The sequence below is a fragment of the Haliotis asinina genome, chromosome 14, assembly GCF_037392515.1.
Source record: "Haliotis asinina isolate JCU_RB_2024 chromosome 14, JCU_Hal_asi_v2, whole genome shotgun sequence".
Classification (NCBI taxonomy): Eukaryota; Metazoa; Mollusca; class Gastropoda; order Lepetellida; family Haliotidae; genus Haliotis; species Haliotis asinina.
Genome location: NC_090293.1, coordinates 44,375,944 through 44,400,981, shown reverse-complemented (window position 1 = coordinate 44,400,981; position 25,038 = coordinate 44,375,944). Strand labels below are relative to the sequence as shown.

The window sequence follows — 25,038 nt, the reverse complement described above, 5'->3', positions numbered from 1 at the left end:
CTTTGAGAAATATCTGCCAACACACAAGAACAACCAACACCTACAACAACACAGTAGTAGACAGTGAAACATCTATGGACGGGTCTACGCTATGGCAGATTCTTGTTGTAACAGGTGATAAGGATTGGGTGGTCAGGCTCGTTTACTTGCTTGACACAACACCGGTTTCCAATTGCACAGATCGATGCTCATGCTGATGATCACTGGATTGTATGGTCCAGAGTTGATTAATTACAAACTGCCGCCATATAGTTGGAATATTGCTGAGTGTGGCAGAGACATGGCTGAACCTAAAGAGCACCAGGCTTCAAGGCTGAGGTATCTGCTACCACATATCATCATCATGACCATCTGCTGATAGTCAGAACCTACCTTCAACCTGAGCCAAGTCCTTGGCTCTTTCAGCTTGCGATAATCTTCCTTCCAAACTCTGGAGCTCAGCCGAAGTAGCTTTCTAAAAACATATACAGATATACAGTAATTACTTCCACACTTGACCTGAGCACAACTTGAAATAAAAGTTTCCACTTCTACAGTAGTAGAATATACATATGTTAGATAATTAATACTACAAAAAGATCCTTAACTGTTTTGACATTAAATAGATCAAGTCTTGTTAATCTGACACTGTCCGTTGCACAGCAAATTGTCAGACTGACAAGTATGCCGGACTAGATAATTGAGACTAAATTACGCTTATTCAATTTGTTACCAACAAAAGCTTTGGATAATGCTGATTGTTGGAAAAACAGAAGTCGGATCAACGAGACTTGACTGTATTTATCATTTGTGATAACTCTCCATTGTGAAATAAGGAACTGGTTACATAGAAAAAAAAGCAAGTCATGGCATAACATACTTGGTGCTAATATTGACTTAAATCAGTTGAAGGAACTTGTTGGCTTGATAATGATCGTCAAGTAGCCATTCCTACCTTGAAGGCTTTCTTGAGCTCCTTTCTGATCTTCACTTCACGCTGCTCACAGGAAGCCTAGGGTAGAGGTGTGTATAGTTTTTACTGTATGCAACAACACAAGGAACTGAACTGCTTATCACATATTTCCAACTACTGCAGTATTTGCTGTAGGCATAAAAATCAAGACTACCTGGTGCCATGACAGGGAGTCTTGGACATGTTTTTTGAGTCAACTTCAGTTTTGAACTTTCCTCAAGACATCAACTGTGACTGTTTAATAATCACAAAAAACAAGGTAAGGCAGGTCAAGTATTTAATCAGCAATTACCTGGTAAAGATTTCATTTTAGAAGTTTGGATTAGCCGAACTAGGGGTCCAACTGCACTGGTCAACCATGATGGATGCTTCCTAATTCACTGAGTTTGTGAGATCATTTGTGTGCTGCTGGTACCCGAACATCTGGATATGTTTAGATACTAGTGCCTACCAGAGCTGAAACGACGTCTGCTCAATAATGGGGCAATGGGGGTAGTCTACTGGTTGCCATGCTGAAGCCAATGTAGAGCATGACAGCTTGGATCTAGTCACCATGAAGACTGCCATGTAGAATGGGGCACAAGATTTGTAGATAAAGAATTTATCAGACAAGAAATATTAATGGTAGTTACAAGTTACTTACAAAGTTGGTTTTGGCGTGGGCGACATGCTTCTCTCCCTCTAGGATCATCTCATACATATGTTTGTATTCTTTGATGTGCTCTGAAAAATACATATCATCACAAAAAACTTATTAACTGTTCACTGTGAAACACATTATTTAACTGTATTCCAACTGTTTCATGCCTGGACCAGATAATCCTATAAATCACATCATATGCAGGTGTGTAAGTGAGGGAGGGTGTGAGTGAGCCATATGGCGCCAGTCTGTAAACAATTGAGTCTGGACCAGATAATCCTATAAATCACATCATATGCAGGTGTGTAAGTGAGGGAGGGTGCGAGTGAGCCATATAGCACCGGTCTGTAAACAACTGAGTCTGGACCAGATAATCCTATAAATCACATCATATGCAGGGGTGTAAGTGAGGGAGGGTGCGAGTGAGCCATAGAGCACCGGTCTGTAAACAACTGAGTCTGGACCAGATAATCCTATAAATCACATCATATGCAGGTGTGTAAGTGAGGGAGGGTGCGAGTGAGCCATATGGCGCCAGTCTGGACCAGACTCTCCAGTGATCAACACCACGAGCAGCGATCAAGGCAGTTGGGATACAAAGACATGTTGGTCAACCAAGTCAGCGAGCAGTCGTTAGTCGTCTCTTCTGACAAGCATGGGTTACTGAAGATCAATTCTAACCCGGATCTTCATGGGTGTGAAATGTGATGATATGTTGGAGTATTCAACAACCCGATTCACATAGCCCTGCTTATGACAAGCAAGGGCTGATGCATTTCTATCTTCACATTTTATTCCTTGCCTAACTCATATTCTAATGCCACATACAGTTCACATCTGAAGTTACACAATTATGAGAATACTGAATGTGTTTCTCTCAATACCAGTACTAACTATCAGTTTGCAGGGAAGCTACAATTTGTTTATGCCCGCCCAAAATTACAGATTACAATATTTACGCAAAAAAATTTGAATAAAATAATGCAATGTTGAATTAAATCGATTGGCCAAACAACCTTTCAAGCAAAGCCCATAGAGATATGTCCCTTGGAGCGCTCTCTACAAATATACTGCACATAACTTATGATTGAAACCAATTCGGCAAACTTGGACAACACCTCTTGCTACAGTTTTTCCAGGACAGGGGAATTGTTTCCATTCCATATATGGCAAGTGCTTGTGCCTTGAGGTTGTTTGCCTCGAAGTTTCAATTATCGATTTTAGGCAAGTCGTAAGGGATAATAAGGGTTTTACTGCATCAATAATCATATGCCCCCAAAGTATAAACATGTTTTTATAGGCAGAAAAAAAGGTTGTCAAATAAACATGACATTGTGACTTTAAGGTCACCAAATACTTTCCAGGAACAAAATCTGTTGCAGTATTGAGAGCTAGAATGGAAAATGATTGCAACAAATGGCAGACATTTTGGAAGCATGTACCCACCAATAAATTCTCGTTGTACTTCAGTCCATACAAGATTCAGTTCAGCCAGCTGGTTTGCAACATCCTGGCAACAGAAAATGATTCATTATTACTCAGCCAGGCTAAAATTGATAATCTGAAATATTGTTGATAAGAAAGACTATTTAAGGATTACTGATATGAAAATTGTATAACATCGTACATTAAATTTTGAAACATAGAATAAATTTTGATTTCTTCCCACAATAAAATTGAGGACTTTATTCATGGTCCTCTTCAGTATTATGTTTGGATACTGTTTTGTTGATAATCCATGCAAAAACATGGCACCACGAACAAGTGATGTGAAATATATTAGTTTCTTTCATACACTTTTTCACGTTTGTTCAAAGAAACATCTCCAATATTTACCGGTAATCGAGAGATATTTAGTTATTGACCTCTGAGATCTATATTTGTAACCTAAGGGAAAAGATCTACTGTGGATAGGTGTCAAGAGGTTTAGGTTTTTGAAAATAAGGCATCTTAGGCAACAGTGCAGAAGCCCTACAGAGGCATGTATATATATTTATAGGTGGATTATCTTGCCCATGTGTGATGGCTTACCTGAATAGCACGATTGTCTTCGTGTGCAGCCCATTTAAGGAGATCTTGTGAAGCTAAAAAGAAATACATGTCATTCTGAACGTAATTTCATATTAATAAATTGTGACAGTCAAGCTCCAGTCAAGTCAAGCAATGATCAAGTCAAGCTATGACCACACTAAAATTCAGTCAAGCTACAACCATGGGATTTGATATTGAAACCAGGGCTCATAGTCATATGCTTCCGTGCCTATAATATTTACTAGTAGTGAGTCAGTTTAGTTTTCGCTGCTTTTAGCAATATTCCAGCGATGTCACGGCGGGGGACACCAGAAAATGTGCTTCACACATTGTGCCCAATATTTACTAGTATTGATAAAAGAGGTGATGAAAAACAATGATAACGTTGTGAATAATTATCATGGTAAATACAAATCAATATATTAAAGTGGTGTCAGAGACAGAAAAAAATGTTTTTAGGATGATAATCTGTATTCCTTAAATTTACACAACAGTAAACAGGACCTGTTGCTATAACTCACTTTGGTCTAAGTGAGCATTCAGGACGATGTATCAGAGGTTATCCAGAAAAGCATATTTAATCGTTAAACCTGGCAAAAGCATGACTAGCTGCTGAAATTGTGAAAACAATAAATCAGACTATAGATGGCAATAAGGTCGCTCAGCCAGGTATGACGACGGACCGTCAACTCACATGGCACAAGGGGCCTTCTAAAGGACATTTTTCGCTTTTTCATGTGTGTTGAATATGTCTCATCTATTGATTAACATCTTATGTTTCTTTTTTTCATAAAGCTTTTCTTGAGATATGTAAAGGAGTATGATACCTGATACCCATATAAGTGAGTGAGTTAAGATTTATTGTCACATCGGCAATATTTCAGCCATATCGTGACGAGAACATTTAATATTGAAATGAAATATATGTCTACTATAAAAACCTGTCAACGAAGAACAGTAGAACAACTAGAATATCACAATTACCATTAAAACTAGTAAATAAAGATTAAAAACTAATATCACTATGTGGATGATACCCATAGAAAAGCATTGCATTAAATGTCTCAAAATAATTATATAGGTAGCATGACCACCCGAAGATCAACAAGACTGGATATTAGTTATAAATTGTTATTACATGCCGTGTTCTTCCACAGATTAATGTCAGCTGGTCCGTAGGGGAATATCATATATTAGCTGATATCTCTATCCCCAGACCAGACCCCAAACACTGTTTGCTACACCAGTCCTGGTTTTGCTTTTGAGATGCCCCCTCCAACCTGTTTCTTTTTATAGCGATAGTGAGACTCCATGGTAGCTACATCCTGAATAATATCAGCATGGAAGTTATTATTTTTCACATCAGCCATCGTTTATAATGACAGAGTCTAATTTCAATATGGGCATTTAAAATTGTCCTTTGTATTAATTGTAATACAATATCATTGCACATTAATTTGCATAAAGCCATTGTGCCGCTCCCAATGATGTTGCTCTTGACTTTGACAAAAGTCAGCATTACCCATTTCTGCAGGAATCTCTCCTCCGTAAAATCCTCCTGTTATGTTTCCTAAATGTAGATAAAATGGCCTTATCATGGTCAGATGATTGGGAAATTAGTGAATGTGTCCAGTAGTATAGGGAATGGGGGTTTTAAAACACTTTCATAAAACCCCTCTACAAAGCCTTATTTACTAAATAAGGCTTTGGTGGGCCCATTAGCTCTTGCTACTATTACCCCTACTATAAAAAAGTTGGCGGTAATTACTGTGCCTTGGTAGGAGGTAACACTGTGCCGTACGGTACGATCAATAATTTGTTGTAAGTTTTGACCGCCCTATGTCACGTTTATATCGATGAAACAGTTTAACGTGAACCGCCTACGATCTCTTTGGTGTTCATAATAAAGGCTTGCTGGGCTTTTTGTATTCCCTGTTCTATGTACTTTTTTTTCTCGTCCTCGCTGATAGCAGACTTACGAGACTTGGATCGAATATCTTGTTTCATTTCGTTATATTTTTTGAGTTCAGATAGGATTGAACGAAACTCCTCTTCTGAGATTTTACTGTCAGAGAGTGCCGTGGAAATACGCTCACTAACTGTGTTCAGCTTTGCTTCGGCCAGAACCCTGATCTCGTCGTGTTTCAATGCCTTACGATGCAGTCTGCGTGATACCAACTTAAGCGTCAACCCTAACACCCCCGCTATCCCAGCTGTTATTTCAAAACCTAGCACTATAGGTGCAGCCACGATGGTGGTTAACAACCCAACGCCTGCCGCCCCTAGTCCCATGCTGGTTGTAATAAGGATAGTGTCAGCCCCGTCTACGATATTGAAAGCTCTATTATATTTTTTACATAGTGCTTTCCGCGTGTCACGGTCTTGTTCTAGTTGGCGTTTCACATCACATAACTGCCTCAAACGGAACCCATCTACGGTTTCCAGCGTCTTCGCTACTTCCTCTACGACTGGGTACAGACCCATCCTATAATATATATTTTGAAAGATTTTTTAATTGGGTTTCAATTAAAAGTCTATCAATGAATTTGAAGTCTACAAGTTCTAGACCACTAGTCAGGGAAATAGGTGAGAGGTAAATAAAATCTCTTGTTGAAACATAAACCCCACTGAGGTTTATTAAGTAGTTTATAGGACCCCCGTGGGTATCCTGTTGTATAACAATACGGCAATATTGGTTTATGTGTTCTTTAGCCCAGTGTATTGACACCCCGGGTAAAATTTGGTGTGATATTGGGATGGTTCTATAGAAAGACGTAAAGAAGACTTCTATGATGAGGGTGTAAGGGGAATATATTCTATCAAGATCACTGCTAAATTTTAATTTATTGTCTGGATGAGCCCTTAACCCATTTTTTTCGTAACTAATAGATTCTGTGTTTACTAATGTATTCTCCGGAATGAAATCCCCGGGCCAGATACCGTTGTTCCTAATCTTAGAGATATACCCATTATTTAATATCATATTAGGTGAGGTGGGTGTTAAGTTGATCAGCCATTTAGGTTTTTTAAAATCTGGTAACGGCACCCGTCTGTACACATTGTCTTTGAAGTGTAGGATGTATAATTCATCTTCCTCACCAGGCTGATCGAATCCCTCCGTATCTCCTAGGTCGTTAAGTGTAGTGTTGGGACGATGACTAGTCATTATTATACTATTATGATATAATTTCCAACTGGTTTTCTGATAATAATTCAGGGGTTAACTTAATACCCATGAAGTGTATGTTGTCAGGCAGGAAGATATTGATTAGTGATATCTTATTTTCCACGATCACGTTGACCCCCTGCAGACTGGTCTTGGAGTCGACACCCACCCGCACGTAAACGTTGCAAACTTGATACTGGTGTCGTTTCACCCACCCGAGTTTGATCCCCTTCACGATCTCGACATCATTCACCGATGGTTCCCCTAGGTAGACTTTGATGAACAGTGTTGAGTTTGCCGGTAGACTCTCTAGTATCTTAACCACGCCTTCGAATTCAGACACCAACTGCAATTTCACGTTTTGCATGGCCGGTTTACTCGATAGCATGTGGGCTGCTATAGTGTTGACTGGGCTGACGACTATGCTACGTCTCTGAGTTGGGACGTAAGCCACGAGCAGGGTTCCATTGTTCACGACTTTGTTTAGGTGGTTGTCTTTGTTATCCGTGAACACGTAAGGGGAGACGAGTCTAATATTGAGAAACCATTTGTTATCGGGTAACAACACCCACTTGTCATCTTCGGTGAAGACGAGCATATATGGTTTGTTTTTGACGACGGTAGTGCTCTCAACATCGTCTAAGTCGAACAGTTTACCTCCGAACGATGGGTATATTACCCAACTATTATCACCGGTGTTGACAAGGGAGTACTTAGTGTTTACTGTTGCTCTTGTGGTATCTATCATATCACTTAGGGTTCCACCGGAGGGGATTTCAACGCGTTTGTAAATGTTGTTTTTCAGTTGCAAGGCATACGATTTACCATCTACTCCGGGAGCGTCGAAACCGCGTGTGTCTCCGAGGTCGGAGATCCCGATATTGACGCATTTTTTCACTCCGGGCCCTTGTGCGCTGGTCATGTTACGTGAAGCGTTAAGCTGAGGTATCCTATATTTACAGGATTATGATTTATATCTAACACCGATATTGTCAGCTCAGGTATGTTGCCCTGGGTTAATCTCTTATACTGCCGTGGTGAAAACGACTCGGTTCTACCGTCGTTGAATTTCTCAGTTTTCACCGGCACTGCTCTCAGTATAGTGGAAGGGTGACCTCCTTGAATGTTATACGTTGTGCTCACCTGACCGAGATGAATGTACAGCTCTCGGTACGGTACTAGGTCGGGTAACTTCGTGCCTGTGACGGTTGTTGTTGGTTTTATCTCGTCAGGAGACATACCGAGTATCCTCGCTAATGGTCGGCCTAGCCTCAAGGAGGTTCTTCCGTTGTTGATTAACACCACTGTGCCGTTTGAGTCGTTCATCTTGAGTTCGGCTCCCAGGGGTTTGAAGACCTCATCGTTTAGAGAGCACACGCTGTAGTAGCCGTCAGTTATCTGGCTGCGAGTTCCACTGACGAACAGCTTATTGTTGCTGATATTAATGTTAGTCCATTGCGGTAGGTAGGTGATATCGCAGAGTGCGACTTCGAGTTGACCTGACGTGTTATCGATCGCGTGCGTCAGCTGAACGGCCTCACCGCTCGTTATTCCTGGAAGTGTTATGTACATATTACATATATATTTATTTATATAATAGTTTTAAAATGTATTCCCCTGGTGTGTTTTACCCTAAACTGGATGTAGATTTCTCCCCCATGAAGATCGTGGTTGCTCCTGAGTTGTATTTCAATGCCCAGCTTTTAGATGTGTTCGATAAGTATAAGCTTATGGTGACTAACATTGAGGCAGTCCACGCGTGGTTCAACAACCCTATGCAGTTCTGGCAGAATCAATTCAACTTTGCTGTGTGGTGCGCTACAACGGGGTGTGGTGTGGCATTGTCCGACTCTCAGCGTGGACCGCTGAGTCAGTCTGTGTTCAAGTTCCACGTGTACTACCAGGTCAGACGTATCCTTAAAGAGATCAGTGCCCCCCTCCCACAGGACAAAGCGTGGGGCGCAACAAACAACCCATACGATAGACGGGCCTACGAACGTATTTGTAATGAATTCGAAATAAACCCGAAGACGGATTGGCGTTTGCCGGGCCCGAACCACGGGTTGGGTATTCCTTCTGATGGCGTGCGATCAGTGAAAGAACTCAGTGATCTTGTACTGAAACAAGGTAAACTACGCCCGGACTTTGCTTTGTCGAGTAATGAATGGAGGGATGATCGTATGAACTTTAAAGGTGGTGTTGCTTTCACAGTCCAGAAAGTGGAGCAGTCAACCGCAGACGGGTGGAAAATGTTCATGCTGGACACATCGAAAGGATTCACTCGTGCTGGTACAATACGCTTGAACGACTCGATTCGAACGTACGTGTGGTCGCTGTTGGGTGCGCAGTCGCAAACGCGTTCCAACATCATCGGTAAGGGAACTGCTTACGACGCTCAGAAACAGTTCGTTGCCAACGTTGAGGATGCTATTAATTCTCCAGTTGATCTCCCGCGGGCCATCGAACGCTACCAAAACGTGTTAGAATACGCCAGATCGAAAGTCAACTACGTGTTCGGCGTGGGGCTGTACATGTCTCCGAGTGATATGCAACTGAGAATAAAAAAAGTGGTGGGTTATAACAACGAAATAGTCATAGCCACGAAGGATCAAAAGTTGGGTATCAACCCCGATATTAACACCCCACATATCCCACACACCCAACCACGTGAAACGGGTATAGTTGCGCCGCCCCCGGAGCCTAAAGTTCATGTGTCCACCACACACCCTCATGTGCATGTGGGGGTACAGCAGCATATTGATAATAAAACGGCCCTGGTGGTTGGTGGGGTAACTTTGGGACTTATTTGGTTAAAGATTTCTTAGCCGCTACGTACACCAGACCCGCCACGGCGACGATGGCTGCCCACAGGTTTTGACTGAGCCACATGGCAGTTTTAGACAGAGCGCTCAACAACCACGAGACGATGCTACCCAGGATGCCGGGAAGGGCTTCGGCGGCTTTACCAGCCAGTTTAGCTAGGCCTTCCCCGAGTTTTTTAATCCAGTCTTTAACACCCCCACCGCCAGGGGGTGTGGGGGTAACTCCCCCACCGGCAGGCCCCACAGGGGTTCCCCCCGTCAGTGACACCACCAGGGTTGATATGATGAAACCCAATGCAGTCAGAATGCTGGCGATGGTGATCCCTTGCTCCCGGAACAATATCCGAATCCTGTCTGCTAACGTGGTGTCTCGGTAGAGGACTTGATTGATGGTTTCCCGTATACGGTTGACCTGGGATCGAAGCTTTTCTTTGAAGGAGGATGCTGTCTCCAACCAGGTCTGCTTTTCATCTTCCAAATTACGTATTTGTTTCTCGATGTGGGCTTTCAGAGCCTCGTTATCAGTTTCACCGAGTTTTTTCTTTTCATAGGCGATGTTGTTGTCTAACTCACTTATTTTGGCCGTGCTTTTCGCGAGATGTCCGCGAATGGTTTGCATCGTCAGATCCAACCCCCGCAGTTCCCGAATGGTAAATTCGAGCCCCGGGAAGGGTTTGTTCTCGTAGTCGGCCAACACCTTTTTAATATCATAAGTCATGTTTTGATCTGATATGGCGTCCCTGATACTTTCCAGACCTTGAACTAACTTCGGAGGATACTGCTTAGGTCGCGCGCCACCGTAATCTGTGAAGCCTAGTTCATCTTGGACCAACTGACTTCCATGTTTACCGGCCAATGTTGATAAAGCAAGCGGTTCTCTAGTGCGTTTATTCATGAGATCGATCTCCGGGCGAGACTTCAAACGCAGCGTGCCATTGCTGAGGGTAAAATCGGAATAGTTCCTTCCCAACGGTTTGAGTTTGGATTTATTTTCAACTGCGTTGTAATAATCGTCGACGGCGCCCTTAAGGAGCTCGTCACTTTGCGAGAATGAGGTCTCCTGGTCATCATCGAATGCCTGGGCACTATCGTCCCACATATCATCCATAGGTATGTCTTCATCCATTAGTATTAAAAATATATTTCTTTTATATAACAATGTACGGTAGAAAATTAGATCCTTTCAGAAAATTGAGAGAGCCATTAGGAGCCAGAGCCGTGCGACAGTCGGTGACCATCACCAACAATCCCAGCAAGATAGACCAGAACCAAACTCTGCTGGTTAGATTTCCAAACCTTGGTGAGAATGACCTCATTGTACCAGGCACTGTTCGACTGGCGTTCAATATCACGTTGACCTCCGACAACGACAAACGCGAGCTAGTGCGGAACGTGGGTCGAGCTATCATCAAGAAAACGACCGTCAAGATCAGCGGTAACGAGGTGCTGAGCATCGACGACAGCGACGTGTTTCACTGCTACAAGGATCTCTGGAAAAGCGAGAGAGAACGAGTCAATGATGTGTACCAGGGTATCAGCAAATCAACCCGGGCGCGCATAGGATACGTCTTCACGACAGACCAGCAAGACAAGCTATCGGACGGTGAAAAGGCCATCGCTCTAGCATACGGGAATCGATTCTGCGTGCCGCTCGACTTCGAGTTGCTCACGGGACACGCGCCGTTTTACCAGGCCGCGCTGGGTGATAGGCTCGAATACGAGCTCACGTTTAACGACTATAGCAAAGTAGTGCGTACGCCGAACGGTGACGAGGCCAGTTATGCCATAGACAACATCTCTCTGGAGTTCGACATGGTCACTAGCCCGGAGCTGGCCAGGCAGGTTCGAAGCCAGTACTCTGGGAAGATGGCTATCCTGTACGATCGCGTACTGAGGCATAGATCAGTCGTGCGAGATAAGAGCGACACTGTGTGGAATATCAACCTGAACGTGCCGGCGCGATCGATGAAAGGTATCCTTGTTGTCCCCGTGGAGGATTACGATCCATTCCGGAGGGACAGCGAGAAGTTTTTCAACCCCGAGATTGAAAAGGTGGAAGTGACCATCGAGGGCGTGCCCAACCAGCTGTTCAGTCATGGTATGAGGCCACACCAGCAGTGGGATGAGATAAAAAAGCTACCAGTGGGGGATTACATAACAAAGGACCTGGACCTCGGCTCCGTGCAGATCGGTGAATACCTGACCACCAAGTACGCCCTATGGTTGGACATGCGATCCACGGATGATGATAAACTGCACGGTAGCGGGCGCCGTATAGATAACGGTAGCGAAGGGATAACTATCCAGATTACTAAGAAGGCTCAAACCGCTGGTAAGTTGAAATTATATCTGTACGTTATTATGGACGCGCAACTTAATATAGACAATGGGAGATTCGTGCAAGCCATCTACTAGTGGGGGAGACCCCCACACCCCCCGGGGGTACCCACAACTACCCACTGACCCACACTGCGCTATCATATGCGGGCAGACTGGCTGTGGGAAGACCGTTTTCGTATTGGATATGTTGGAGGGTTACTACAAGGATGTGTTCGATAACATCGTTATCATGTGCCCTACTCTGAGCATGAATAAAACGTACGCGCGACCTTGGGTGATGACTGACCCGGACGTACATAAAATCGACCCTGGAACACGCCTGCAGGACTGGTTGAAAGCTCTTCACGAGAAATTTAAAGGGGAACCGACGCTGTTTATACTGGACGACTGCAGCGCTAATCGCGAGATAACAAAAAAGAGAGACATGCTATCGTACCTGGCCTTCTCCGGCCGGCATGCAAATCACAGCGTCTGGGTGCTAACGCAGAAGTTCAACTCGGTGTTGAAAGACCTCAGGGAGCAGACGCGATGGGTGGCCTTATTTCACTGCAAGGATAGGGATTCGTTTGAGGAGTGTTTGAGAGAGAACGATGTGATGAGTAAATTAGAACGGGAACGGGTGAAGAAACAGCTCGCTGAAACTAAACACGCTAAGCTCGTTCTAAAGACCGACCAACCAGTAGCATATATAGTATGCTAAAGCTAAGCAAAGCTAAGCAAAGCTAAGCAAAGCTAAGCATATAGCTATGATATTTGAAGTATTTGTCGTGTGCAACTTAACCTTCATTTCTCTGTGTTTTGTTTGTATCGGGTATTATATAGTTAAAACTAAATCTTACTTGTTATATTATAAGATGGAGTGTGAGGAATTGCTCGAACAATTGTCGTTGGAGGGTTCCCCAACTGGGGATTCCCCCAAGCGAGAGAAACTGGTGGCGTTGGCTGTTGGCGGCAAAGCCAAACATTACTTTGGAGACTACACCCCGGATAAAATTCACAAAATGTCAGCCGAAGAAATCGATAAGCTGTACGCTAGATACGAGTCCCGGCTCGGAGCAGAAATGACAAAGACAATAGGATCGGCTATGACCCAGATATACACCGGTATTGTGTCACATTTCCTTCCCATTCCACCAGAGCGCCGACTTTACCTGTGGGAGGACCTCGAGAAAGACCCTTTTATCGAACACGCCGTGAGCTCTATCAGCTGCGGGCTGTACCACAAATATGGTATGTTGTTGGCTCCAGTGACGGCGGCTATTATCACAGCAAAACATTGTCAATTTGAGAGAAAGAATAATAATAATAGTATAGATGGATGCTGCACAGGAGGAGACCCCAGTGGTGGTACCCCCCACACCCCAAACAGTGAGTCCCGAGGTGACGGTGGAGACCACTTCAACAGTAACCAGGCAGAAGAATCCTAAGAGAGTAGCTGCCGGTAAAAAACGGTGGTGTAACCAACATAAAGTGACCAACCCAACCCGACTGTTGTTGGCTGTAGGTGTAACTGCTGCCGTGGTTATAACATGGTTATATACACGTGATGGAAACCCTCACCGTGAGGTGGTACCTGAGGTGGTAACCCCCACTGTGGGGGGTACCCCCACCGTCGACCCGCATATCATGTTATAATTTTAATATTTTATATCATATACATAATGTCTGAGGGGAAAACGTTCGTCAACGACGCATACCACGCCACAGTGGTAGCTAGTCTAGCAGTAGGGTACGCTCGGTTAACTAAAATGGTGCTTAAACAACCAACTATCAAGCTAGATTTCAACCTGCAGGATATGGGTATGCTCATAATGAACCTTGGTATGGCGATGGCCACAAAAGACATCCTAGTAAAACAAGGAATAATACCTGATAATATAATGAAATAAATATAGGGATGGCCACGATAGCTATGATGGTCGGTGGGGCGTTAGTGAATGCCCTGGCATTTTCCGGGAGTAATTTCCTCTTCTCGAAACTACGAGATGATCACGCGGCTGAAATACAGGAAGAAAGGAAGCGACACGATCTCGCTACTGAGAAATTACAAAGAGCACAGGACGAGTACGTTAAAAAACGCCTCCAGAGGATCGATTTTATTAACGAACAACTCAAGCGTGAAAACCATGCCATTAAAACATTCTACGATGTCGATGAAGCAATGAAAGAATACTACCTACTAACTGGTAAACAATTGGAACCGCTAAATGAACCCACACTCGCTCAGTACTACACACCATCCAAGGGGCAAATGAATCGTGAACTGGGCTTCATAGTGTTGGGTATAGCAGCTACTGCGTTGGTTGCTAAGCAATTAAACTAAAATACCTATATAAGTAAACATGAGACCCGCTCCATACCGATGCGAATATATACTTATGGGGAAGACCGAGGCCTGTGGTAGGAAATGCAGGAATCAGGGGTTCTGTTGTTTCCATATGGGAAGTCCTAACTACACGTGTTCTGTGTGTGGTATCGGGGTTAAAGGGCACTACTGTTTATGTAAAGCTCACGGAGCTAACGTAGTCAGACATCAACTCATATACGAGAATAAAAAAGGCTACATAAAAGAACGTAGGCGACTGCTCAAGATAGCCACTTAAGGGTTACCTCCCCTTACTGTGAACCAATTAGACATTAGTTCTCTTAGGTGTAAACACGATGTCTACTGTAAGCGAGCTCAAGAGGGTCGCAAAACAGAGAGGTGTTATCGGGTATTCTAGAATGCGGAAGTCAGAATTGTTGAGATTACTAGGTTTAGAAGCCCCTCCTACGGTAAAACAATTAAAAGCTCAAGCAAAACAGCTTGGACACACGGGTTATTCAAACCTGGGGAGAGCCGGGTTAACCGCATTGTTATCACATGCCCCCGTAGCAAAACCTCTCACTGTAAAACAACTGAAAGCCGAGGCACACGATTTGGGTTTAGGCGGGTATTCCCGTATGAGAAAACCACAGCTTGTAGAATTATTACGACAGAATAGAGCTATTGACCTACAGTTCGTGCGCACTGAGCACGCCGTAGGTAATTATTTGAGAGGTTGGCGTATGCGCGTTGATAGAAACATAGACATTACAGATATCAAGCCTCTGATAGCTGATACGGTCAACCAGGAACTAAATAACCTAGGAAGTATCAAGTTTCAGATCACAGTGAAAATGTCGCTCGATAAGCAAGTTGGGAGTACCACTGAATATGTTCAGCCTTACTTCCGAGGTAAACAAGAGGTCGTCACACATGCAGAGACCATTGACGCATCAATCGATACCAGTTTTCAGCAGATACGAGAATACCTAGAACGCTACACACACTTGGGGTCCGGGTGGGCTGTAGATAAAATCGATAACGTCTATCTAGACATAGCTAACTACGTGCCGTTCAGAGGCGGGTCATACCTAGCCTTGCCTCCCTACTATAGAAACAAACATGCCATAGTAAACGTTAAGAATAGAGGAAACGATTGCCTGAGGTTAGCTATCAGGTCAGCCTTATTTCCAGCTGACACTAATCCAAACAGGCCTTCTAATTATCCTCAGGATGATGGGCTCAACTGGGATGGTATAGATGAACCCACCCCAATATCCCAGATCACTAAAGTAGAAAAACAGAATAATCTGGCTATAAATGTCTTTGGGCACGAAGGTAATACAACAATAATACACAGGGTCAGCCCGGTGAAGGATCGCCAAGTTATCAATATATTCATGATCCAGCGAGGTGAAAAGTATCACTACACGTGGATAAAACACTTTAGCAGGCTGTTGTATGACCAATCGGCACACAGAGAAAAGACCCACTTCTGTGAACGATGCCTACATGGCTTCACCCGAGCTGATTTATTAGAATCCCACCGGGATGATTGTCAAGGTGTGGGGCAGACGGCCATACGAGTCGACATGCCTAAGGAAGGTGAAAATATCCTAAAATTCAGTAACCACAAGAACCAAATGTCTGTACCTTATATTATATACGCCGACTTCGAAGCCTTAGTTGTGGGTGGGGATTCCCCCACACCCCCTAGTGGGGGTAGCTTCACCCACAAGACACAAGAGCATAAAGCCTGTTCGTTTGGATACATTGTCGTCCGTTGTGACGGGGAAACGAAAGCTCCGGTAGTGTATAGGGGGCCTGACGCGGCTGAAAGGTTTCTAAAGTGTTTGCAGGAGGAAGAAAAAATTATTAGGAATGAATTGTATAGAATCGCTCCCATGCGTATGACCCGAGCCGACAGGTTAGCTCACGCTAGTAGCACTAACTGCCACGTGTGCGACTCACCACTTAACGGTGATTCGGTGAGAGATCACTGCCACATAACTGGTAAGTATAGAGGCGCCGCTCACAACGCGTGCAACCTCAAGCTTAAAATCAACCCTAAGACAATAAACATCCCCGTTGTCTTTCACAACTTGAGAGGGTACGACTCACACTTGATCATGCAGGCCATCGCGAAAATCGATGGTAATATAACGTGCATCCCCAACAACATGGAAAGATACATCTCCTTCAGCTTAAACGGACTTAGGTTCATTGACTCGTTTCAGTTCCTCCTGTCGTCACTCGACAGTCTGGTCAAGGCCAACAATACCTTCCCTATCACCGATCGATACACAGACGCTGAGACTAGACCCCTGCTTATGAGGAAGGGTGTGTACCCCTATGAGTACATGGATAATTGGGCTAAGTTCACCGAGACCAGACTACCCCCTATTGACTGCTTTTATAGCAAGCTGAATGAGGCGTCCGTCTCACGAGATGATTACTCGCACGCGACTAACGTATGGAATAAACTGGGTTGTAAGAACCTGGGCGATTATCACGACCTGTACTTGAGGACAGATGTACTGCTGTTAGCCGACGTGTTTGAGAGGTTCAGGCGGACCTGTTTCAAGCAGTATAAACTCGACCCCGCATGGTATTACACCAGCCCAGGTCTGTCGTGGGACGCCTTGCTTAAAAAGACTGGAGTTAATTTGGAATTGCTCACAGATTACGACATGCACCTATTCATTGAGAAAGGCTTGCGAGGTGGGATTTCCATGGCATCCAAACGATACGCGAAAGCAAATAATCAATACGTGAAAGGTTACGATCCTAACAAACCAACCAATCACATTCTCTACCTCGACGCAAACAACCTGTACGGCTGGGCCATGAGCCAGTATCTACCTACAGGGGGATTCGAATGGGTACCCCACGTTGATGTTATGGAGGTTGCACCAGATTCGAACAAAGGGTATATCCTCGAGGTTGACTTAGAGTATCCCAAGGAATTACACACATCGCACAACAGCTATCCCCTTGCACCCGAACGTATGAGGGTTAACACAGACTGGATGTCTGAGTACCAACATAACTTGTCAGGTGGGCGTGTGACAGACGTTGAAAAACTCGTGCCTAACTTAATGAATAAGACCAAGTACATCGTTCACTATCGCAACCTACAGCTGTACCTGTCGTTGGGTATGAAGCTGACCAAAATACACAGGGTGCTCATGTTCGACCAGAGCCCATGGATGGAGCCCTACATCAGAATGAACACAGACCTACGAAAAAAAGCCACCAGTGATTTTGAGAAAAATCTCTACAAGCTCATGAATAACTCGGTGTTTGGTAAGACTATGGAAAACCTGAGGAAACGCGTAACCGTGAAGCTGGTTAGATCTAGTGAGGAAGACAAGCTCAGGAAATTGATAGCCAGTCCGGCATTCAACCGTAATAAAATATTCACAGACAACCTGGTTGCCATACACATGAAGAAAAGCCACATAAAATTCAACCGGCCTGTTTACGTGGGGATGAGCATCCTCGATTTATCCAAACACCTGATGTACGACTTTTACTACAACGAGCTCAAGAAACAGTACGGCGACAGGTGTGAAGTACTGTACACTGACACGGATTCCCTACTAATGGAGATTCGAACCGAGGACGTGTACGAGGACATGAAAAAACACCTCGATTTATACGACACCAGCGACTACCCTAAGACCCATACCCTACACAGCACGGTAAATAAAAAGGTCCTAGGTAAGATGAAGGACGAGTGTGCTGGCACGCCCATAGCCGAGTACATAGGTTTGAGACCTAAGATGTACTCCATACTGAAAGCCGACAATAGTGAGATCCGGAAGGCTAAGGGGGTTAAGAAGTATGTGGTGAAACAACACATCAAACACGCCAGATTCAAGGAAGCCCTGTTCAAGACCCGTACCTTTAGACATAAAATGAACACACTTAGAAGTGATGGGCATAAGATATACGGACTGACTATAAACAAGATGTCCCTGTCGCCTATGGACACGAAACGTTGGATAGCTATTGATGGAATAAACACATACGCGTATGGACATGAAAAAATTTGAGGCTATTTACTACAGCCCGCGTGGGTACTGGAAAGGAGCTAGCGCAGTAGATAAGCTAGCTAAACTAGCGCGAGTACCCCCGGAGGAAGCCAAAGCGTGGCTTGAAAAACAAGCCCTGTGGCAGATCTATTTACCGGCACCACGCTACGTGCCTAGAAGGAGGTTCGGTATTAACATACCTAATAGCATTCACCAGGCAGACCTACTGTTCCTACCCCACGATAAGAGGTACAAGTATGCCTTAACCGTAGTGGATGTAGCCAGTCGTTACAAGGAAGCCGAACCCTTGACCACGAAAGATTCGGCCCAGGTAGCCAGAGGATTCGAACGCATATACAAACGCAGCCCGCTGACGTGGCCAACAGAGCTGCAAGTTGACCCCGGACGGGAGTTCATGGGTGCCGTGTCACAACTGCTAGCTAAACACGATACAAAGGTCAGGCGTGGCACGGCCGGAGCCCATCGCAGTCAAGCCATAGTTGAGAGATTTAATAGGACTTTGGCTGAGCGCTTGTTCGGCTATCAGTATGCTAGGGAGATGGCCACCCCTGGAAAACGATCGACTGAATGGGTCACGAGGTTACCCAAGGTGGTGTCGGCAATCAACCATGAAGTCACCTGTCTCACCGGTAAGAAACCGGCAGACGCTATCAAACTAAAATCAATAGTTGCAGAGTCGGCCGCTCCATTGCGTGGGAAGGAGAAACAGATACCAGATAGGGCCCTAGTGAGGTATCTATACCAGCCGGGGGAACACGAGGGCGATAGCCGTAAGCGAGCCACCGATCCTATATGGTCAGTCAAAACTTACAACATAGATAAAGTGGATATGAAAGCCGACGAACCTAACTTGTACTACTTGAGGGGTGGGCCGGGTAGGGGATTTGTAAGAGAAGAATTATTGATCGTACCGTACGGCACAGTATTACCTCCTACCAAGGCACAGTAATTTTGTAGTAGGGGTAATAGTAGCAAGAGCTAATGGGCCCACCAAAGCCTTATTTAGTAAATAAGGCTTTGTAGAGGGGTTTTATGAAAGTGTTTTAAAACCCCCATTCCCTATACTACTTGTCCAAATATGAATTAACCTAGAGGTTAAAGTATCTGTTTATAATGGCAAAGAGTGAGTCAGCATGGTTTTACGCCGCTATTAGCAATACTCCAGCAATATTATGCCAGTAGGACTCCCACAATGGGCTTCCCACATTGAATCCACATGGGGAATCAAACCCAGGTCTTCAGCATATTGTCCGTTCATGACGCCAAAGATCCGGGTTCAACTCCCTATGTGGGTACAATGTGTGAAGCCAATTTCTTGTGTCTCTTGCCATAATACTGCTGGAATATTGCTAAAAGTGGTGAAAAACTACACTATCTCTTCTATGTTAAAAAGGCCAACTCAAACACATTACCTTGAAGCATTTTTCAACAATGTGAACTGTTGTGTGTACATACCTGCCGACTGGGCGTTCATGAACGCTTTGGCTGTGTTCCTCATGTCCTTCACCTCTGATATAAGCACATTAAGGTCCCCATGACCTCCATTCAGGGAAAGCAACTTAACACTACTCCTGGAAATAATAAATAACAATTATCAAGTACAGATTGTCAAAAAGCAACATGTTTAAAAACTGATTTAAATTAATAGAGTATCTTCAGAAATATTTTAACATTTGAAAATAAACTCTTCAAAAAAAGTAGGGGAAGATCATTTTTTTTTATTTACGCTTAAAAATATTTAGGAAATTTATCAGAGTCAATCAATGTTGAAATGATAATTTTGAATAATTTCACCATTTGCACTTCCTTACAAGCATAGTTATTTGGAATGTAGTCGCTTTTGACAGATGACTGGTGCATGGCATGTAACTTGCATGTATACAATTTTCATTTTATAAACAGACACTAACAAATGTGTGATGCAAGATAAGTGTCAAAATTGAGTGAAAATCATTTTGTTAGGGGTGGTAATAGAGGGAAATGGTGGTGCTTTCATAAGATGTCTGTCTTTGAAACGTTTGTAATGTAAACATTTACACTTCCTATGCAAATTGAAAGTTCAGGTTCAGGTTCCCGTACATGAAGAGTATATGTATGTTTTTAGTACGCTTGCAATTTAATATCGCACTCTGCAGTTTTCCAGCCTTGTAATGGCTGTCTGTAAATATCAAGTCTGGATGAAACAATCTAGTGACTAACATCATGATCATTGATCTATGCAAATAAGGATATGATGACGAGTGTCAACCAAGTCAGAGAGTCTGACCACCCGATCATGTCAATTGTCTCGTACAACAAGTCTGTGTAGGAAAGACCAATTCTTTAACAATGAATGTACAAAACTGTTTTCATAGAAGTAAACAGCATCTTACATGACCTATGCAAGATAATACTACATGTACTTCTTTCAGACAAAACAAACTTGGTTGCTGAAATGAATACATACTTCATTGTTGATCAGCGCTCACAAGTATTTCCAAGACACTAAGTTTCCTCTACTTCCTAATAGTGTGAGTGAGGGAGTATGGTTTTAAGCCGCTTTTAGCAATATTCCTGCAATATAAGCTCAAGGGACACTAAAGGTTTTCCAATTAATTTAAATAATCAAAGACTGGTTGAAGTAGCAAATCGACCAAGCAATCGAACACATCTTCTCAAAATCCGACACAATCCGACACAAATGATTTTGGAACTACTGTTTTAGTCTTTGAAACACTTTTTGGTGGTACATGTCCTTGACATTGTCAAGGCCTGAAAACGTGCATTTCATTAAAAACTCACTTCACCAACTGCAATGTCACGACTGAATAGTTATTCAAGACTCCATGATGTTTAAGGTCACTTTTATGTTGCATCACTTTATTAGATATCTGCAATAGCAACTTGGATAGGAAAATCTGAAAAATGCTAACCGATTTTTTTTATAATAATTCGTTGAATGATGAAATGAAGCAATTATTAATTGTGAGATCTTAACCAATCACCAACACTAGGGGACACCCAAAATGGGCTTCACATACTGTACCCATCTAGGGAATCGAACCCGGGCCTTTAGTGTGACAAGCGAATGTTTTAAGCACCAGGCTACCCTACCATCCCTTTACTTCTTAATACATGAAACTTGGTGTTACAGTCTGTTCTTATAATCTGTGATATACAAGAAACCTTTCCATGTTTGTAAAATTGAAAAATTACTCAAAGGTATGTAGAACCTTTGTATAATGATCAGGAACATCAGTTTGGGTAATTCTCACACATTTACATTTGCCATAGGCTTTTGTTTGAATTCTGAGCACAGTAACTGCTACACGTAAGTCATAAGCAGCTGAAGATTTCAGAAGACTAAACATCTAAAGCACAAATAACCAAAATCAAACTACCAGGGGCTCTTTTCATGAAACAACATTGCTATTAATGTTAACTAAGGTAAATGTCAGTTCCCATTCTTCAAGTTTATCATAGCACTAGGGCTACCATAGTGACTTACGATCACCTTCGTGCTCTCAGAAAGGAAACCTAGGCTTTACCATTCAAGCAAACTAAAAGTGTTGATACGCAACCAGTTAATCACAAGGAGCAGTTACTGAGTTAGTAACAAATAGACTGTTCATAACAAATAGCTAGCAGGGGTGATGATGATTTTTTATGGAGAAGCATGTACAATTTGAATGACCCCCAACTAAAATTTATGTACAAAGTAGGTGATGACCAGCTCCCTAGTACATGTGTACAAAACTGATGCTCCCCAGAGCAAAAAAGTTCAGCTATACAACATACCAGGATGTAACATAGTCAGACCTTTGAAATATCAAGGTGAATACACAGTTTTATGTAGCGCAACATGAAGTGTTGAATATAGCGTCATATTAGACAAAGTATGTTGCATATAAGATCATATCCAATATATGTTGTATGTAGTGCCAAGTCCGAAATAAATTGTGTGTAGTGTCATAGTGTCTAACATATCATATTGTATATAGCCTATCACCCGACCTCACATGCTGTATCTAGGGCCACAGCTGATCTTTCCAGCTGTACACTGAATCACACCCACCATACTGTATTGCATATTGCGCCACATCCGACATATCAAGCTGTATATGACAAAGCACCCAACATACAATGCTATATGTAACGGCCAAAATCTCTTTTCTTTAGCTGTTGGCATTGACTAGGTGCTATGGCAGAGTTACGTTCCCTACCCGGACGAGATTTTCCTGCTGTCATGGCTGCGCCCATGCTCGCTGATGTCTTTTTTTTGTGTTATAAAATTATGCCCAAGAAATGACGTCTCATACAAACTGTAACTATTATAATATTATACGTGCAATAGTATTTCTATCATTAATATTTTTATGCTGTAAGTTAAGCAGAATAAGTCTTTTTCTGGTTGTTCATCATATATTGCATCGCTGTAAGTTCGTGATGTGTAAACAATGTTTACAGTTAATTGGTAAAGTTCATTTTCAAGGTTCAAATTATGTTTGTAACATATTTCATAGCCTTTTGGTATAATATCATTTATGTCTTTGCATTTTGTGAAAGTTTTCTGTAAATTTTATACTTTTTGTCACAAATTCCAAGATTACCGTAAATATCCTATAAATTGATACAATCTTTATTTTCCTATGAAATAATCTAAATGTGTCATTCTTTTCTCTCATAAGGTTAGGAAAGCTTTTGAAATATTTATTCCACTGTAGTTTTACATTATATTTTCTATATTACATAAGGCGATTAGAACTTCATTGGTAAAATTGCATAAGGCAACATCATTACTTTATTCAATGTTTAATGTATATATTTGTAGTGTTTGCATAAAGCAATATTTTGTAAGTATTATGCCACAAATAATTCTACATTTCACGGCAATATTGCATGAGGCAATTACATATTTATCATTCTAATGTAGATTACTGGTATTTACACATTGTTCATCATAAGTAAGAATATCTTTGTTTATTTTTTCAGTCAATCTGTATCAAGCTGTAGGAAGCTTTGTGAAGTTGTATGAATCTGTACCAAGTAAAAGTAAAGGAATAAAATCAAGATGAAGTTAAGTTGCACTTGAGTCCTATACCATATATAGAGCCATATCAGACATATCATATTGCATATATGGTTACATCTCACATATGTTGTACACAGCACAACATCCAAAATATCGTGTTATATATATGTCGTCATATCCGATATATCTTGTTGTATGTAGCGTCACATGACATATTGTTGATAGCACCACATCTTACATGTGATACTGTATACTGCATCGTATCTAACGCATCTTATTGTATATTGCATCATATCTGGTCTATCATCAATCCGAGACATAAGGCGTACGCGAGACAGTGCACTTTGTGGTACTAACCATGCTAACCGAAGCGCTTCATCCTTATAAATTAATTGAACATGTTGTATAACGCACCACAACCAATGTATCACGTTGTATATTGCATACACATCCGGCATATTATGTTGTATATAGCACATCTAACATGTCATGCTATATATTGTGAAAACACTTGATATATTACATTGTGTACTGTGCCTCATCCCACATACCATGTACATAGTGCCACATCTGACATGGTGCCAAAACATCCAACATATATGTATAATGAATATAATCCAACCTACCGGTTTGAACATAGTGTCTTATCTGACATATACTGTATATAGGTCTTGCCTAAAAAAATGTTGCATAAAGTGCCACATGTGACATATCACGATGTGCCTTGTGTTACATCCAATGTGTTTTGTATATTGTGTCACATCCGACTTACTGTGTTGTATTACTGCGCCCTATATATCCACCCTTTAACATATGTTCGCAATGTCACATCAGTTCACTTACAAACATGTCAACAAATTAACAAATATATATAAAAAACAAAGATAATGTTTTTCAAAAGGAGAAACAGATCAAGATTTTAAAAAAGCAGTAGCTGCATACACAGGTCAGGTTTGAAGAATAAAAGAACTTTGTTGCCCCCTTTTGGGTTTCATGATTTGTTTTACTACACAGAAAAATAACAAAAATAACACTGACATTACTGCTCAGTACAGTCCCACAAAAATACACATATCTTAAATGACGTGCATAAAGGTTGAAAGGCATTATTTGTCAAATTCAACGAAAATGTTCATGTTATTTTTGGCTGTCTATAAACAATGAACGCTTATTACAACTGCAAACAGAAAAATTGACGAAATTATCATGTTGATAGGATTCGCAAAACACCTGTGACTACAGGTATTTAAAATATCAGCATAACTGTGACCTAAGTATGTCAATAACGGAAAGCGTCCTTCTAAACCAAAAAGACATATCCCACAAAAAACAAAGCTGAAAACAAGCACCAGTAAGAAATGTAGCTTGTGGGTGACAAACATATCAATACATTCATACATACCTTCTAACAGCTCTTGCAGCCTTGTCCATATTTAACTGTTCTGGTAAAATCAGGGATGTGTATGTTTTTGTCGACAGACAATCAAAACAATCACCAACCAGTTTACAGTCTTTTCCAAGAATTTCCAGAGAGGCAGCAAAGAAAGACACAAGGTTTGTTTTTCAACTTAAATGATCATACGTAATCAGAAAATCTTCATTTCAATGCATTCAAAGGAGCCGTAAATTCCTAAAAAGCCATTTTATGAACCAAATTATGCTTCCGTGCAGACGAATCCTTGTTAATTTGTTAACAGGAAGCGTCCTTCGGTT

The 25,038-nt window shown here is 42.3% G+C and overlaps 1 protein-coding gene across 2 annotated transcripts in view; it reads right to left on the bottom strand.

The window, feature by feature from the left end:
• LOC137261518 (uncharacterized) overlaps positions 1–25,038 on the bottom strand; it is a 37,957-nt gene extending 12,919 nt beyond the window's left edge. The window contains exons 1-7 of one of the 2 annotated variants that reach the window (XM_067799275.1): positions 24,728–25,038; positions 19,770–19,885; positions 3,624–3,676; positions 3,039–3,102; positions 1,596–1,675; positions 935–991; positions 373–454 (exon numbers count right to left, since the gene is read on the bottom strand). In XM_067799275.1, the coding sequence (XP_067655376.1) occupies positions 373–454; positions 935–991; positions 1,596–1,675; positions 3,039–3,102; positions 3,624–3,676; positions 19,770–19,885; positions 24,728–24,756 (481 nt within the window). In that variant the 5' untranslated portion in view covers positions 24,757–25,038. The remainder of the gene's footprint in view (positions 1–372; positions 455–934; positions 992–1,595; positions 1,676–3,038; positions 3,103–3,623; positions 3,677–19,769; positions 19,886–24,727) is intronic. The other variant, XM_067799276.1, reaches the window with a different exon arrangement.